Genomic DNA, 16,511 nt, shown 5'->3' with positions numbered 1-16,511 from the left:
AGATTTTTGCTCAGAAAGTTAGAAGGCTATTTAGGTCATGATAAGATGAAACTTGTCGAAACCACATTGCAAGAAAAGGATAGCAATATATGATGAGTTGTAATACGCCATCTATTGATCAAACCAATGAAGCAGTGGAGCTTTCATTTTTTTTCTATGGATATTCAATTTTCCAGTCGGTTAAGCTTAATCTGTGGCGCTTGGGATAGGTCATGATTAGATGAAGTTAGACGAAACACATTGCAAGAATAGGACAGCACTATAATGATTAGTTATAATACGCCATCTATTGAGCAAAACAGTGAAGCTATGGAGCTTTCATTTTTTTCTATGGATATTCAATTTTTCAGGCGTTTAAGCTTAATCTGTGCAACTTAGGTTATTAAATTCAAAATTATTTTTCGATTTTTTTTTAATTTTAGCCACTCTTTTCCATATACACTTTTTTCATAGGTATCCGCTGTGCGCGAAAACTCGAGGTACGCTAGTGTGCTCGGTCCCGTACGATAGCACAGTATATAGTACTTCCGACTGTTACAACGAATCCGGTAGGCTCCGACGGCTCCGGACGACTCCAACCGGTTACAGCTGCCGACTAGCGGCTCCGGGCGCTTCGGGGCTTCAGAATACTTCCGACTGTTACAACGAATTCGGTAGGCTCCGACGGCTCCGGACGGCTCCGATGACTCCGAATGACTTGGAACGGCTCCGGGGGTAATCGACGGTTTTATTGGTCGGTGGGTGCGATGCCGATAACCCATCACTAGGTCCATGTGTATATGTAAATATAAGGAAGAAATACTTTTAAAGAAATAACCTTTTTTGTATTACACTGACATTTTAATCTATTTCACTCAATTAATGGAGATGATTGTTGAAAAAGACAATCGTTTTGGTAAAACAATTTTCGAAGCTAGCACCTGCAAACCTATAAAAGCACCTTCCACATACATATGCCTTGATCGCAATAGCAAATATTGTCCCTTGGGTAAACAGCTGATATTGACAGGTTGATTTTGACATTGCAGTGGGGTGCGGAAAAAAAAACTCCAAGCAAAACAAACACAAAGCACGCATGGAGCAGTCACCTTAGTTTCCGAATCGAATCTCTACCGTACTATACTGAGTGGTCCAATTGATAATTAGAAGCGTAACCCAGAGCAGTTGAATGTTTGTCAGTACGGTTCGCGTTTGCGGCATGCTGCGTTGCTTTGTGGTCACGCGAAGGTTGGCACCGAGAAGCTTCTCCTCCCTGCAGCCAACGCCCGAGTCGTCCGCTGTTACCGGTACCGCCATCCGTACCTGGTCGGAGCGGCGCCTCGAGCATCGTACCAAGGTTCCGCAGCAACCGCACCGGTTAACTGAGCCGGTCGACGGCAATCAACAATCAGCGCCCGTCGTCATCAGCCATCAAACAGTGCGCCTGCTCGAGCGGCTATCGCTCGTAGATTTGGACAGCCAGTAAATACGGACCGCCTCCCGATGCGGGTTTGCAGTCGAGCAGACTCAAACTAACGCACGTGTTTCTTGTTTTCCGTTCTCCACAGGGAAGCCCTCGGCACGCTGCAGGACTCGATTGAGTTTGCGTCGCGCATTCTGCCCATCGGCACGGACGGCGTGGAACCGCTCTACAGTGTGCTGGAGCGCGAGAAGCTTGCCCTCCGGCCCGATACAGTGGATGACGGTGACCGCCAGACGGAGGTGCTGCAGAACGCAACCATCACCGAGGAGGAGTACTTCGTAGCGCCGCCGGGCAACATTCCGCTCGAGCAGGGCGAACGAGCGTAAGTCTTCGTCGCACACACACACACATCAGTAGCAGAAGTATGGCACGGGCGGGTAAAACCTTTATCGAGCTATTGCAAACCTGTCGGCAGAGTAGCTTTGTCGATTTTCGGCTGGACGGAGCAATCGTCCGTGATCTATCGCTAACGTCGGTCGGTCAGCTGTTGCGTAACAATTTGCGCACGGCAAGGAACCAGCTGGGCAGCGGCAGTAGCAACAGCAACCCAATTCCACTGTACAGTGGAAGTAGCAATCGTAGCGTACTGGAGAGCTTGGACATGGTCCAGCGTGCTAACGGCAACAAGGTGCTGAAACTCCCGATCGGCCTGCTGGTGGAGGAAGCGCGCACGAACCAGCTGGTCAGCCTAGGCGATGGTTTTGCGCTGCAGCTGCCGGAAACTCTCGAGCTGCACACGACCTATCTGCTGCCGCCAGCAATGGGCAGCCAGTTCCTCTACCAGCTGCAGCGACAGCGCAAAATCTGGTGGATGCGTTGGTCCGTCGATCCGGGTCGGTATTTCATCTCCGACATGAGGCGCGACGAGGCAGACCAGGGCCGAACGACGGCCGTATCGATCTGTGCCCGGTTTCTGGACCGGTCCGAGCACGCGCAGATGGTCGAGCTGGAACGGTTGGAGCTGTCCGAGGGCGAGCGGGTGGGCGAGCGGCAAGCAGCAATAGTGCGCGTGGGGCACAACCTTGACCGAGCGGTACTTGCCATCCTAATGGACACGCTCGAGTGTGCTGCCTCGGAGCGGTGCGTTAAGATTCACCGCAAAATAGCCCCGTACAAGTGCGGTATCGTCTGTGCGGGGGAAGATGCGACAGGTAATTGGTATGATATTTACTGGTAAAGATGAAACTGTTTATTAATGGCCATATGGAGAAAATAACACTCACGATATTGGGTTTTAAAAGTTTGGAAACACGCGCTTTAAAAAAAGGAAGAAGTTCGAACAAAACTTACGTGGAAGCAGTGCTGCAAAATGTCATGAGCATCACGAGATGTTCGCCAACGAAAACAATGAACATATCTGAGGTAGCTTGATGCTCATCGCTGATACTCGATGAAAGTGCGTCATGACATGCCGAACGCGACATGCAAGTGCTTCAGTAAACCGCGATTCTCAGACTCACAATCTGAGCTTAATGCCGTCGCAAGCATTATCATGACTTTTTCTGGCTGTGAACAATGCTGCCAAGTGCCACTATTTCAGTCACCAACACTCATGACTGAAACGAAGTTCAAGTCAGCTCACGTACACATCTGTGATGATCAGGGGTGATACTCAAACAGATGGTGGACCAATCACATGCTTGGTGACATTTTGGTAAGGACCCAACTCTTGGTCACTCACTCGGACATGACATTTTCTGTCGGTGATAAACACGACATTCTTGGAATATACTTGGCGCGTGGGCTCTAACAACAAAATGAGCATTCTTTCTCTCTCTATCTGTTTTGTTTATCTTTCGGGTCAAACAGAGCGAGAAAACATGTTCATTTTGATTCTTGGAACCACTTGCAAGTATCGCATATATCCCATGACTATCATGATGATCACCGACTAAAAATCTCGCGATCAAGTGACTGGCCAAGAGTTGATTGCGGACAATGTCACCGAGCATGGAATAGTCGCAACAACTGTTTGAGTCTCACCTCTGATCATCACAGTTCGTGACGCTGACATGATTTTGTTTCAGTTGGAATTTGTCATGAACAAGCTGGAATTTGTTAGTGACATTTTGCAGAACTGATCACAGTAAAAAAGTCATGGCATACTGACTGACCAAGCATTGGTCGCAAAAATGTCACGAAGCATTGATGTGCATTGATCACATCAATCGTTTTGAGTATCACCTCTGATTATCACAATTGAGTACGTGATGCTGACATGGATTTTGTTGCAATCAGATTTTTTATTACATTGATAGTGACATTTTGCAGCACTGCGTAGAAGTAACTTAATCTCATATTTAAATTATCTCCTTCTCTCCTCCTCCCCCGACAGATGCTAACGTGCAGAATGACTTGATTGACCTCTCGAAGCATCTAACCTACGTGCTGCGCGCCGCCAACCTTCCTGTCCACGAAAGCTTCTCCTTCGAACAGGCTTCGCCGGCGCTGGATCGGCTGGATCAAATCGGCGTACCGTACGTCCTGCTCCTAAGCGCCGGAACGCTGCGCACCGGCCTGCTACAGCTGCGCTCCCGCGACACTACCCTGTCCGAAACGATTCACCTGTCCGATCTGCCACACTACTTAGAGAGAATAATAAACGCGTAAATGCAAACACCGCTAGAAGAAATCGGTCAGATACTGGCGCACGTTGAACCCAACCATCCGACCGATCTGCAGGATAAAGTCCATCCCGACCGTGCACTGGAGCCGGGTGGCCGAACCGTCCAGCATGGCGCTGCCGCCGGCACCGCCCTCGGCCGAAGACGCGTACGTTAGCAGCTTCAGGTGCACCAGGGTGGAGATTTGCGCGAGCAGATTGCACGTCAGCCCCACCTGCTCGTCCAGGATGGCGTAAAAGATGGCCAGCAACCGGTCGACGTTGAACGCTTTCGGGCCGAGCTTGGTGGTCATCTTTTCCGTCACCTTCGCGCGGGCATTCACCGCCTGCAGGCGCTTCCGCTGCTTGCCATGGTTCTTCATGAACAGCCGCCGGTCCTCCTTGGCCGCATTGTTGCTCGCCAGGTACGCGGCAATGAGCAGGTACTTGGCGTAGTACGGCAGCTCTAGGTTCTGGGCCAACCAGGCCGTCCCGTCCGGTGCGACACCGCTGCCGGTGGTTTTCGTGCCGAGCCGCATGTACATCGTGCTCAGGGCGGCGCGCAGCGTCTTCGTAATGTTGCGCCACAGCTTCATCGAATCGTGCGCCGGTATGGTGCCGTCCCGCACCGGCTCACAGTAGGCGGGGAAACATTCGGCCGCCACCAGGCGAAGCTCCTTCACGTCGCGGCACACCTTCCAGAAGGTGCCGAGAAACAAGCTGACGTAGTTGCGATGGAACTCCTCCGTGATCGCGGCTAGCCAGAGCTGGTCGGGGGCGGACCGTTGCCCGCCAAGTCCCTGCACGTGCTGGGTGTGGGAAGGGAAGGGTCAGTGAAGGAGCGTGCTGAAAGCCTCCCACTTTCCTCGCGTACTTACCGGCGCGTAATCGTTCATCAGAATGCGCTGCATGTCGGCGCGAGTGTACTCCGGCACGAACAGCTTCACCACCGGCGGCAGTCCCGCTTTGGTGTAGAACTTTTCGAACGGCAGCGACGACACCAGCACCACCGACACGTTCAGCCCGGTCGCTTCCGGCAGCTGCAGAAACAGTGGCAGCAGGTTGTGGGCCATGTCGCGCAGCCGCTCCGCATGGCGCACCACGATCACGTACGAGCGGGCTGGATCGAGCCGCTGGCGCAGCGCGGCAAGGAAGTCCTTCGCGTACTCGAGCTTGCAGTCGATGCTGTAGTGGTTGGACTGCAACAGCTCCGCGCCCTCCAGCTGGCGGACGATCGTTTCGAACAGTATCTTGTTGGTGTAGCAGCTGATCGCGCTCAGCTGGGCGCTCCGCAGCGATTCGTCCGCGGCCGACCGGCACCGGAACACTTCGCGCAAGATCGCACCTTTCCCGGTCGATGATTGACCGTAGATGTAAAGGGCGGGCGGAAACTGATCGCCCTTGCGGTAGTAGCGGTACAACTGGCGCACGTACCCGTCCCGGCAGGGCAGCACCCCGGCGATCTGCTTCACAAATGCCTCCATGCTGAGCGGACAGTTAGTGAAAGGACATTAATTAACACTTGAATGATTTTTTTTTTCTTTTCGTTTGTTTGACTAGCTGGATCCCTGCCAAGGGACAGCGTTGTGTGATGGTCGTTGTTTGAACAGCCGGCGTCGTTTGAACGTATTCACGATGCAAAACAATAACATACTTCGATCACGCTCTCGTAGCTTTTGCTTAATGCAAGTGAAAGAAAGAGAGGGGTAGATACAAAGCGCGCGCAAATTGAGCAGGTTTACGTTGCTTTTACATGACAGTGCGATTATCGCAAAACAGTGAGAAAAACAAACAAACAAACAACAATTTTGAATCTATAAACTAGGTGGTGGGCGCTCGAAATCGGACCTACCCGATTTCGATTTCGTGTTCGGATCGATTCCGCAATCAGATTCATTTCCGGAATCGGAACTGACCTGGGAATCGTTTTTTGCTCCGGTAGCGGATTCAGGGTTGACTCCATAAATTAGCTCCGGAATGAGAATCAGTTTTTGAATTGAAATAAGAAGTTAAATAAGAAGAAGAAATAAGAAACGAAATCAGTCCGGTAATCTCCATGCGAATGGTCCTATTAGATTTTGGTAGATGGAGTTGAAATTCGGCTATCGCAATCGAATAAGGGCCGAATGCGATTTTATCGCACGTGCTGTCAAACGCTTTTTCGTATAATATTGCGATCATTTGGATGATTTTAATAATATAACGATTATGAAAAATTAAGTTAAGATTGTTCCTACAAAACACCACACATTTAGTTTGACAGATAAAACCGGATGCGGCGTCCGACGAAATCAAAAATGTTTGATTCCGTCGTACGACGAAATCGCACGTCCGACAGGCCTTCCGATAAAATCGCATCCTATGGAGCATAGACACGGGCCTAAAGCGAGCTTTATTACAGTCGAATTCTTGTCTCTAGTTTAGTAACGCGCAGGGAATCTGAAATGGAATTTGTTTCATTTTTGTCTGTTTGAACGACTTTAACGCTTGTTTATACGTTGAACGCATATCTATTTTTAAAATGCGCTTTTATTTACGTGTTTATAGCTCTCTGACAGTTAAATTCCTCTCGGTACAGAATCTACATAAGGCAATTCAAATTCATTTTTTTAACCATGGTAACTTCTGTCAAACGCCTTACCTTAACGCCTTAGCATACCAATTCCAATTCCATCTACCAAATCTAACATCACCATTGCATGTAAATTTTGATTCTTTGCGGATATCAATACAACAATACGGCAATATTATCATTCAATTGAAACGCCTATTCTTATGAAGATGCCAAAACCGACTTCGTTTCTAAGCCAGATCTGATTTTGGAGCCAATTCCGATTTTGGAGCCGATTTCGATTCCGGAATCATTTCCAGAGCCAATTTCGATTCCGGACCTACTATCCGAAATCAATTCCAGAAAACTTCGGAGCTAGCCGGAATCGTTTCCGACAAAAACTTCATTTTTCCCATCACTACTATACACGACTAGAAACGGTGATGAAGAATAAAAATATCTGTTTTTCGCTTTATTGGCTCTTTATTGGCAATAAAGCTATCTTTATTGGCTCTCTCAAAGAAGTTGCAAGCTCAAAATCAAAGAGTCAAACCATCTCGCGTTTGACTCGGCAAGCGGCTCGCGAGCTATCGATCGCTGGCCAAGTTGTATAAGGTAAACTTTCCAACCTAGATGTACATCGTGCTCAGGGCTGCGCGCAGCGTCTTCGTAATGTTGCGCCACAGCGATTTCCCCGAGTTACGCGATTTTTTTTGTTTTTGGCAGTTCATATGTCAAATCAGTATAATTTTCTCAATCAATTATCAAATGAAAAATAATTTGCAAATTTTTCAAAAGTCTTAATTCATTAAAAAGAAATAAATTACCGATTGTTCTACACAAATTTAATGAAAAAAGTGATATATTACATACATGAACTAAATTTAATCGAAAATTATTAATAATCATCATTTTGGCTGTAAAACTCGACTTTCGCGATAATTTGAGTTGTCTCCGGAACACATTATTCGCCTAACTAGGGGAAAGACTGTACTTGATTTCATTGATGCGTTGCGATTTCTTTCGAAACTTAAGTGAGCGGAATCAGACTGTGTACCTTAATCTATTTATCAAAACTGTGGATATTGTGTATCGCTAGTCTCTTTCCTTCTTGATCGATTTGTGGCGCTTTTCCGACTTCACCTTTGGGTCCTTTTGCTTTTCAGGTCTCGGGTGCTCTGCCTTCGGTGCGCATCCTTCCATGTATAGCTGGCGCGTCTCGTCGTCCGTTTTGTCCGTCTCCTTCGGTGGCCGGTAGTCTTGCACGTGGTCGACGCGGAGCGTTTTGCCCACGAGCTTAATGCCGTTCAGATTGTCCACCGCCAGGACGGTTGACCGTTGGTCTTCGTAGCAAATGAAAGCGAACCCCTTCGACTTGCCGGTCGCCTTATCGCGCACCAGGTTGACGTTCACTATCTCCCCGTACTGCGAAAACACGCACAGGACGTCGCCTTCGGTAAGATCGTAGGGCAGGCCGCCGACGAAGATCCAAGCGCTCGACTTGTACTGATCATGCCACGAGCTTTTGCCGCCTAGTTTCAAATCCTGCTCGCTGAGCTTGGTGACATTTTTCATGTTTCTAAAAAGGGGTTATAGGAACAAGGAGGTGTATACATTAAAACTGTGGCCCCTCTGGCCTGGCGGTGTGGCTTACAACACTCACGTCATTGGATTCATCGTGGGCTAGTGTGCTTTCCGTTGGATCGCAGTTGTTAATTATGTACAATGATTTGCTAGGCAGTATGGTCGATCGCATCGCCACCCGTTCTGCATACAAGCGATTGAACCGAATTAGTTCGTTAAAGTTGCGCCAGCACAGCCGAACGTGCGACTGGTGTGGTTGTTTTTGTAGTTTGTTTACGTTTCAGAGCAGTTGATGGCGGCTGTTCCTGGAACTAAAAATGTAACTGACAGGGTAAAAGTAAGGCTCAGTCCTCTACGTTACGCTAGCGTTACGCGTAACGCCTGTTTATCTCAAACCCAAGCAGCATTTTATGAACGTCTGTTTTAACCGTCGTGGATGAGCAAATTGATAGATAATCCCGTCTTAATTCAGGCGTCCCCCGAATTAGGCCCGTGGCAGCGCTCATTCGATGTGATTTTATCGGACGATATTTATATGCGATTTGACAGATAACGTCGGACGTGCGATTTCGTCGTACGATGGAATCAAAAAAAAATTGATTCCGTCGTATCGTCGCATACTATTTTATCTGTCAATGTAATTAAGCAGGTAATGTAGGAGCAATATGAATTTTTTTTTAATGGTTGAACCATTCGAATCACTACAATTTTCGGAATATGAGAAGAAATAGCGATTGACAGAATCGTTGATAAAATCGCATCGGATCTGCGTTGCCACCACCCTTACGACTCACTCGAGTTACGACGATCTGCAGATACGATCCCAAATGACAATCCAGCCTGCTCTCACTATGGCGAGCTCAATGATAGCTGCTTCAACTCATACTGAGAGGCTATCATCGTTTCCTCCTGCGTACTGAGCAAGCTTGTTTTTTCCCCTCGCTGAGGCGAGATGATTTTGTTTGTATGGTGAGCAAATCTATCGCCGATGATTGCTCTAATGAGATGATCAAGCAACAGCTGCTCACATGATGAAATCATGATGAGGTCGGATTTTGGAGTGAGTAAAAATTTCTTCCCCACATCGAGCCGCCATTGTGTTGTGGTTTTAGGAGAACATTAGATCATCTACGAATTGTTTACATTTGTAAAACGTGCAATAATTGACCGCGATCTACATTTCTCGATTCTTTTGTTGAAAGAGCATATCAAATATCCCAAATCAGTTAAAATATAGTGAAATATTGTACCGGACACACGATGCTTTGAAGAAAACGTGAGGGCAAACATGGAAAGATGATGAACATCTTACCTTACTAACAGTTGATTTACAGCCTCTAGGTAAGTGTAAAACACCCAAAAGAGTGCTGTTGTCCATGTTAGAAAACGTTTTTAAATTGCAGAGCGTGATTCTTTCTCCGTCACAGGCATCAACAAAACATGAAGCAGCGTTTAACGATGAAGAAGATACCCAGTTGTGCGATAACCATTAACGTTGAAAATCAAGAGGAATACATGGATTGAAAATACTTAAAGAGAATACGCATCGAGTCGAATTTAAAACGGAAAATAATGGTCTACAAAAAGCGAAAATAATGGCAAAGGAAACGCCCAAATAACCAAATCGTCCTTAACCCACTGTAAAACCACTTCAAACCCACGTGGGTTTGTGGTGATCAATTCAGTCGTTAACCCACCAAATTTTAGAACAATCGGAGCTGCCAGTTCCGATCCGATGTATTTATCTTGCCCACCCTTAACCCACCTTTTCCAAAAATGCTTTGAGGAAAAGTTTGGTCAAGGGTTGGGTAAGGTAAATATGCTGGACAGGATTTTAACTCCTCGATTGATTAAATTCATTTACTTACATCACTGCACTTCAACTTCAGCAATATTATTAGTCTATAAACTATGCACCAGCGAAATGGAGAGTTCATTCGCAAGTAAACAAACACACATATTCACATATTACACATGAATGTTTTACAACAAACCAACTTAAACACACGCGTTTAATTGCTTCCTTTGCAAAATTAAATAACATTTTAACACAGGTGAAACATGTTGAGCAAATAAATTGCCCGTGCATAAAAAACTGACTTCAACAACATTGAAATGGCTGCTTCTGTGGCCATGTGGCTAACCCACCAAACTGATAGTTTTTTAGCTTTGTTTGATGGAACTGGATTTTTAGTACAAGAAATTGGTGGCGTTTTCGGTATCTTGGTTATATGGGCGAGTGCGGCTGGACCGCAATACCATCCAATATTTCATGAAAGCCCATGTTTTGGATTGCCATGATTGTTAGCAATGGCGGATTAAGACGAATGGAGGCCCTAAGCGGTCACACAAAAGTAGAGGCTTGGTTGAAGCGTCTAGCAGGGGATTGTATCAAATATCCCAACCAGAGAAGGATTGAGTAGCAATTACGCTTGTGAGCGGATGGTAGGTTCCATTTTTGGGGCCCCTGGCCGACCCAGATGTTCGACGCTTAAACAACTAAATACACATTAAAACTGAAGGAAATACACATCTAATCTATTACTTTGAAAATTAATATAATTGTATTGATTCGTGATGTATTTTGTAGTTTTGACCTGCATGCACAATTCTAAAATATTCCTATGAATCACAGAAAGGCCTAAAGCCTAAAAGCCTGCCTTATAAGCTTGAAAATTACACATGACAATGAACCCTAAAAAAGCTGAATAAAATCACGTGCTTTTAATGGTTTGTAGTGTAAATTGATTGACAGAGCCGGCTGGCCACATGTACATAACATGTGCTGTTTTGCAGTGTTCTTACATCCTCCGTTATTTTCAAATTCATCCATGCTTAGAGAGCGTACACTGCTTTTCCACTGCTGGTCATATTGAAATTGCTTTAGTCATAATTTGCACTTGGAGTATTTATACATTCTGTTTTCAATTCTTTTCTTCAAGTCCTTTTTCTTTGTCTTGCTTGGATCCTAAATCAGCAGCTTCCATTCAAAAAGAATCAAATTTAGTTTCCACAATTCACGAAAACAAAATTCATTACTTGCACTCTCCATCGTTTGCTCTTCATCATTCCTTGTTGTTTCTTGAACACCATGCAATCATCAAAGGCAACACGATATCATCGTCAATATTTTCACTTGTGCGTGGATCTATTTCTGCTTCAAGGTTCGATGCGTCTACTAGTGCCTTTTCAACGACCCAAATTTCGAAGCCTTCAATGGTTTACATGTTTAATAGAGCTGTTCTGACTTGATGTACTGCGGATCAAATCCAACCACGGCAGTACAACAAGTCAACAGATGAACTGAATAGAAAGGAAGAGTCAGAGTGTACTAGGGATGTAACGATGGAAAAGAGTGAAAGAGGGAAGAATACCTTTTTTTCGCCATGACTACCATGACGATGATTGCACTGATTTTCCCCTTCCTTTTTTCTCACAGCACGCTGCTCATAGTGAGATCGCTTTCGTCTGAAAAGCGGAACGGAAAGCGACTTGCATCATATGTCAACCCGATTTTCCGTGCTGAAATTGTCATCCGGGATGATTTTGATTTTGACAGTTAAAAGTTGTCATTGAGAAAAAAATGATGTATTTTTTTAATTTCCGTGCTGATAACTGTTACACTCATATTTCCAAAGATTCCAGAACTACCCGATCTTAAATATCTGTATCGTGTAAACGGCTTTTGGAGTAAAATTAATAAATTATCGAACACTATTTTACATAAACTACACAATATCATAGATTCCAACTCTTCAACTTCGGTTAAAAACTTAATATTCACAGATATTCGTCAAACGAATATTTCGACTTACGCCTTGCTTTGAAACATTTTTTTGGTACCAAATACAGTCGTATCTCGGGGGACACCTGTATTGATTTTTTGTGATAATGAGAAAAGCAACTATTTTGTTTTGTTTGAAAAAAGTTCAGCAATCGGTAATAGAGTTTAGATTTATTGATAATTCTTGAGTATCAAAAAAGCTGTAATATTATTATTACCTTATTATTTTTTACATCAATCAGAGTTATAACTACTTTAAGAATAACTATTACGGGTTGTCCCCGAGATCGGAGCCTTTAACGCGGATTCGGAGATACGCAATTTTATAAATTTTACAGTTCTTTGAGTAACTTGTGGTGATTTGTGTTGTGGGCAGCCGTGCCGACCCCTTGACTTGTCGTGGCAGTTGCGCTGCCACCCGTCACGTCCAGGGGGACGACAGTTTGTACACGCACACTGTCGCACACACTTAGCGCGCAAGGCTTAGTGTATGTCGAGCGCCGAGCAGAGTGTGTTAGCGAGCCGATCGAGCAGGAGCTCTCGGCAGGGGTGCTCGGTGCGGCTGGTGCGCGGCCACCGCACTTGAGATTTTGAAGTGTTTATTGTATTGTGTTGTATTATTTATTTTGTACGTGTAATAAAGTAGTAAGAGTTCAAACACAACCAATTGACACATCAATTGTCAAATGACAAATAACTTCCCTTTTGATCACATGTTAAAAACCATTGCAGAAGATTTAAAACTATTATATTCAGTCAGAATCATATTAAATAATGAACTAAATGGCTTAATCCACCCCCTACTTGCAAAATTATACGAAAATTAATGACATTTTCGCTGGAAATCACAAGATTTGACTTACTTGGAAATTTGAGGTATGCGTTATTTTGCGGCCGTTTTTGGTCCTAAAATATTATATTTTGCATTGTAAATGTATTGTACTGTAAATTAGATTTTCATCGCAGTTCAAAATATTTTTCTTTAAATAATGTACATTAGTCGGTCCCATGGATGACAAAACTATGCTAAAAATGTTTCTTGGGAATATTTTAAGGGATGTAACGCTTCTCCAATGTAACGTAGTGAGCTGAGCCTTAACTCTACCACAGACACATAGGGTAACTGTACCAGTTTTCGGCAGGCTAGTGCAGCAGTTTCACAAAAATTGCTCACACATCAATATTTTTCATTATTTTTCTTGAAAGTGTTGTTATTCTGGTTGATAAACTATCATAGTATGTTACAATATTTTTCATTTGCCGGTTCAAAGCCCTTTTTCATAAAAATTCGTGAAAATCCAAACATTGATTTTGCTCCTATTTTCGGCAGTTTGTTCCTATTTTCGGCAGGCTGTGTTCCTATTTTCGGCAGCGCGAATACGGGTCAGAAAATGTTTGTATCAATGTGAATATGTACAAAAAAATGTTTAAAGCAATGTAACACTCTTACTTTCCTAAGATTGGTGTTAAAAAGCACTTTAATTATTAATTTTATGTTGCTTATTTTGGCCCGTTTTGACAGCCATTTTAATGCGACGTTTAAACAGAGCAGCCATTGACAGTTTGATGGTTATAGCGTACGGTGCGAACTGGCTTACAAATATTTATTTTTCTCTTAAGTTAGTGCATTGTTTGTCGTACAATTGGTGATATTTGGTACAAGAAAGGTCATATTATGTGTCGACATACGCATTGTAGTGTTCTGATCAATTTTAAAAGGAATATTCAGCCAAATTCAAAGTGTGTTATTGTTCCGAGTTTCGGCAGGAGCCCACAACATTGAGCTGTCAAAAATGAACATTTACTGTGTACCTATTTTCGGCAGCATTTAAAGTGAAAAATAACCTGTTTATCGTGATTTTAAAATTCCGAACAAGTTAGAATAAATTAAATAAGCATAAAATCTTTAATATACACCACTTTTTCATTGTTTTACTGTTCTGATTCTCTTAATCACAAAACCTGCCGAACGATTGGCTAACAGCAAAGCTGCCGAAAAAAAGCACAATTTATTTAATATTTTGGAAAATACGTAATGAAATGGTGTGAAACTTCGTATGTGAATATCAAATAAGTACACCTTCACTACAAAATTGTGTTTTGTGAAATTTTTTACCGCATTTGTGAAGAATTTCACGTTTTTAGCTACCCTGCCGAAAATAGGTACACTGCCGAAAACTGGTACAGTTACCCTAATCGGCCAAAACGATCAAACACAGGGTGGTGCAGAAACGTCTATACAGTCTGTTCCCGAGTTACACGGTTCTCGACTTACGCGGATTCGGAGATACGCGGTTTTCTAAATTTGACACATTAAATGTCAAATCAGTACAATATGCATCAAGTTCGGTATGAATTGAATTTTTACAAACAAATTGAAACCACTTAAAAGCCAGAAATATTAGAATTTTCTGCACGAATCATATCAAATCGATAATAAAGTGTATAAAAGTACTAAGTTAAACCAATATTTCCGAGTTATCAACAGTATTTTAGTCACAAAACGTGAAATTCGACTTACGCGGATATTCGAGTTACGCGGATTCGTCGGGATCGCAGAAACCACGTAGCTCGGGAACAGACTGTACTTGACCCCAGCAGCTTACAACGTGACGGCATAAACAAGACAAGCGAAGCTTGATAGGAACCAAAACCTCTCCAAGCAATCAAAATACAATGAAATCAGGTGTGATGAGCCAAAAATGTATCACTTCACCGTAGACGATGCGCAATCTCAGATTGCGCACATATTTATCTGTCAAACAGGTCGGTTTGATATATTTATCTGTCAAAAAAAAAATATATATCTCGGACAAATATCTCGGATCTTGAAAATTTATGCGCAATCTTGGCGCAATCTGAAAATGTATGGAAATAACGTTTATAGCTCAGGGTTGGCTACGCGAAATGACTTATGTTTTGATAAAACGAATATATGCGCAATCTGAGATTGCGCATCGTGTATTAATACGGTCATGTAACCGTCCAAATAGACAGAGAGCGACAACGTCGCGCGCGACGAAAAATAGCTCAAAATTTCACTCGGTGTAGATCAAAGTGGCTCATTTGACTCAGTCAACCAACTTGTTTTTTATTTGAAAACACACAAAAACAGGTTAAAATGTGTTCAAATCTATTTTTTTGCGTTTGGCATTAATCTGGCTTGTTAACAAAGTAGATAATTCGATTATTTCGGATGAAGCAAAAATGTCGCGCGAGACGAGTAGCTCTGTTTGCAAAATTAAGCTACTTTTTGTCACGCGCGACGTCGCCGCGCGTGACGTTGTCGCTGTATGTCTATTTGGACGGTAATAAAGCAGATATGGTGCGAACCAAGGTGGAATATAGAGGAGGTGTCTTCTTAGCGTTTGGCATGTTGCCATTTTGAGATCAGTTTGACAACAGCCGTCGATATTTGTTTACAGGCAGCAGCCGCAATATCACGTTGAAATTGTGGATGTAAAATACAAGTTTGTTGTGCTATACAAATATTTATTAAACGAAAACAATTCATTTATCATACCCGTAAATCAGCAACATTCGTCGCTTTTGACAACTGCCGTTGATCCTGGTTTTGTGCTTTTTTCTAAAGCCTTGATGGCCAAATGTTTTGTATGACGACACCTCCTTTCTACCCACTTTGGTGCGAACTGTCTTTACCGTTCGATCAAACTTCTGCCGCCATCTGTCATGGTTCAAGTTAGCATAGCCCCAAGGTGGATTTAAAAATATCAGGTGGTGGCTCTAGTGCATTTTGACAATTCGACACTTGACGTAAGGTCCCCAGGATTCAAACTTTGTTTACATTTATTAAATTTGTTCATATAATTTATCTACCCCATTTTTTCGATTAAATATTAATAAAAATATTTTGGATCATTATTTTGGACTTTGCGAGTTCTTATTTAACATTAAAACATGGATTAAAGTGTGTTATTTTGTGTTATTCCGTGAATTTATTCTATAATTCATTGTGTTTTCGACATTTTTGATGATAAAAATTAAGAAAGCGTTATTTTTTTCAATTTTCACTATAATTCCTCATTATCTACGAGCCGCATGGACAATTTACGTGAGATTAGAACTCTTACTCGCAAGATTTTAAATTTCGTGCATAAACAAATCATCAAATCTTTTGTTAATATATCTCATTTTTTCTATAAAACCAATAAACACAAAAAAAATGCACATAATAACAAAGAAATCTGTTCTATTTGCTGAGCTTTGTGTGCGGAAACCAATGGTTAACGGTTCAAAAATGACGTAAAGTCCCTCAACTATGGCGACCCCCCAAAGGCCCTAATCCACCACCTGATATTTTTAATCCACCTTGCATAGCCCTTAAAATCCCAAACCATAATCCCACGTGTAGCCTAGCTATTCACCTTAGTTCACATAACATTCCGTTGAGCTATGTTTGATTCTCCGCACATAAGCTTTGTTTTAAAGTTTAAACTTTGAGCTAAAAGTTATATTATGTACAGGTACACTTGATTGCATCACTGTTTCTGCACACAAAAGCATTGTG

The 16,511-nt window shown here is 43.3% G+C and overlaps 4 protein-coding genes across 7 annotated transcripts; 2 read left to right on the top strand and 2 right to left on the bottom strand.

Annotated features, from left to right (window-relative positions):
* Positions 1 to 1,021: 1,021 nt before the first annotated feature.
* On the top strand, positions 1,022 to 1,814 carry LOC120906400 (glutamyl-tRNA(Gln) amidotransferase subunit C, mitochondrial). Its single transcript, XM_040318030.1, has 2 exons — positions 1,022 to 1,461; positions 1,548 to 1,814. Exons 1-2 carry the CDS (start codon positions 1,169 to 1,171, stop codon positions 1,786 to 1,788), a joined length of 534 nt encoding a protein of 177 aa, XP_040173964.1. The 5' UTR covers positions 1,022 to 1,168; the 3' UTR covers positions 1,789 to 1,814.
* Positions 1,802 to 4,094, top strand: LOC120906399 (DNA polymerase subunit gamma-2, mitochondrial). Its single transcript, XM_040318029.1, has 2 exons — positions 1,802 to 2,613; positions 3,798 to 4,094. Exons 1-2 carry the CDS (start codon positions 1,827 to 1,829, stop codon positions 4,070 to 4,072), a joined length of 1,062 nt encoding a protein of 353 aa, XP_040173963.1. The 5' UTR covers positions 1,802 to 1,826; the 3' UTR covers positions 4,073 to 4,094.
* Positions 3,686 to 5,808, bottom strand: LOC120906398 (origin recognition complex subunit 5). The gene is made up of 2 exons (XM_040318028.1): positions 4,943 to 5,808; positions 3,686 to 4,873 (listed from the first exon to the last, which is right to left on the bottom strand). Exons 1-2 carry the CDS (start codon positions 5,546 to 5,548, stop codon positions 4,085 to 4,087), a joined length of 1,395 nt encoding a protein of 464 aa, XP_040173962.1. The 5' UTR covers positions 5,549 to 5,808; the 3' UTR covers positions 3,686 to 4,084.
* A 1,630-nt stretch (positions 5,809 to 7,438) lies between these two features.
* On the bottom strand, positions 7,439 to 16,504 carry LOC120906640 (RNA-binding motif protein, X-linked 2). Of its 4 annotated transcripts, none has more exons than XM_040318471.1 (4): positions 16,369 to 16,504; positions 12,847 to 12,889; positions 8,279 to 8,522; positions 7,439 to 8,194 (listed from the first exon to the last, which is right to left on the bottom strand). In XM_040318471.1, the coding sequence occupies exons 3-4, from the start codon at positions 8,290 to 8,292 to the stop codon at positions 7,711 to 7,713; spliced, it is 498 nt and encodes a 165-aa protein (XP_040174405.1). In that variant the 5' UTR covers positions 8,293 to 8,522; positions 12,847 to 12,889; positions 16,369 to 16,504; the 3' UTR covers positions 7,439 to 7,710. The 4 variants fall into 4 exon arrangements, with proteins under 4 accessions (XP_040174405.1, XP_040174406.1, XP_040174404.1 ...); XM_040318472.1 differs by having other exon boundaries at positions 8,279 to 8,510; XM_040318470.1 differs by lacking the exon at positions 12,847 to 12,889 and having other exon boundaries at positions 8,279 to 8,510; positions 16,369 to 16,497.
* Positions 16,505 to 16,511: the final 7 nt, after the last annotated feature.

The sequence above is a fragment of the Anopheles arabiensis genome, chromosome X (assembly GCF_016920715.1).
Source record: "Anopheles arabiensis isolate DONGOLA chromosome X, AaraD3, whole genome shotgun sequence".
NCBI classification, from domain to species: Eukaryota; Metazoa; Arthropoda; class Insecta; order Diptera; family Culicidae; genus Anopheles; species Anopheles arabiensis.
The sequence above is the reverse complement of the archived record's forward strand: the minus strand, read 5'-3'. Positions and strand labels throughout refer to the sequence as shown.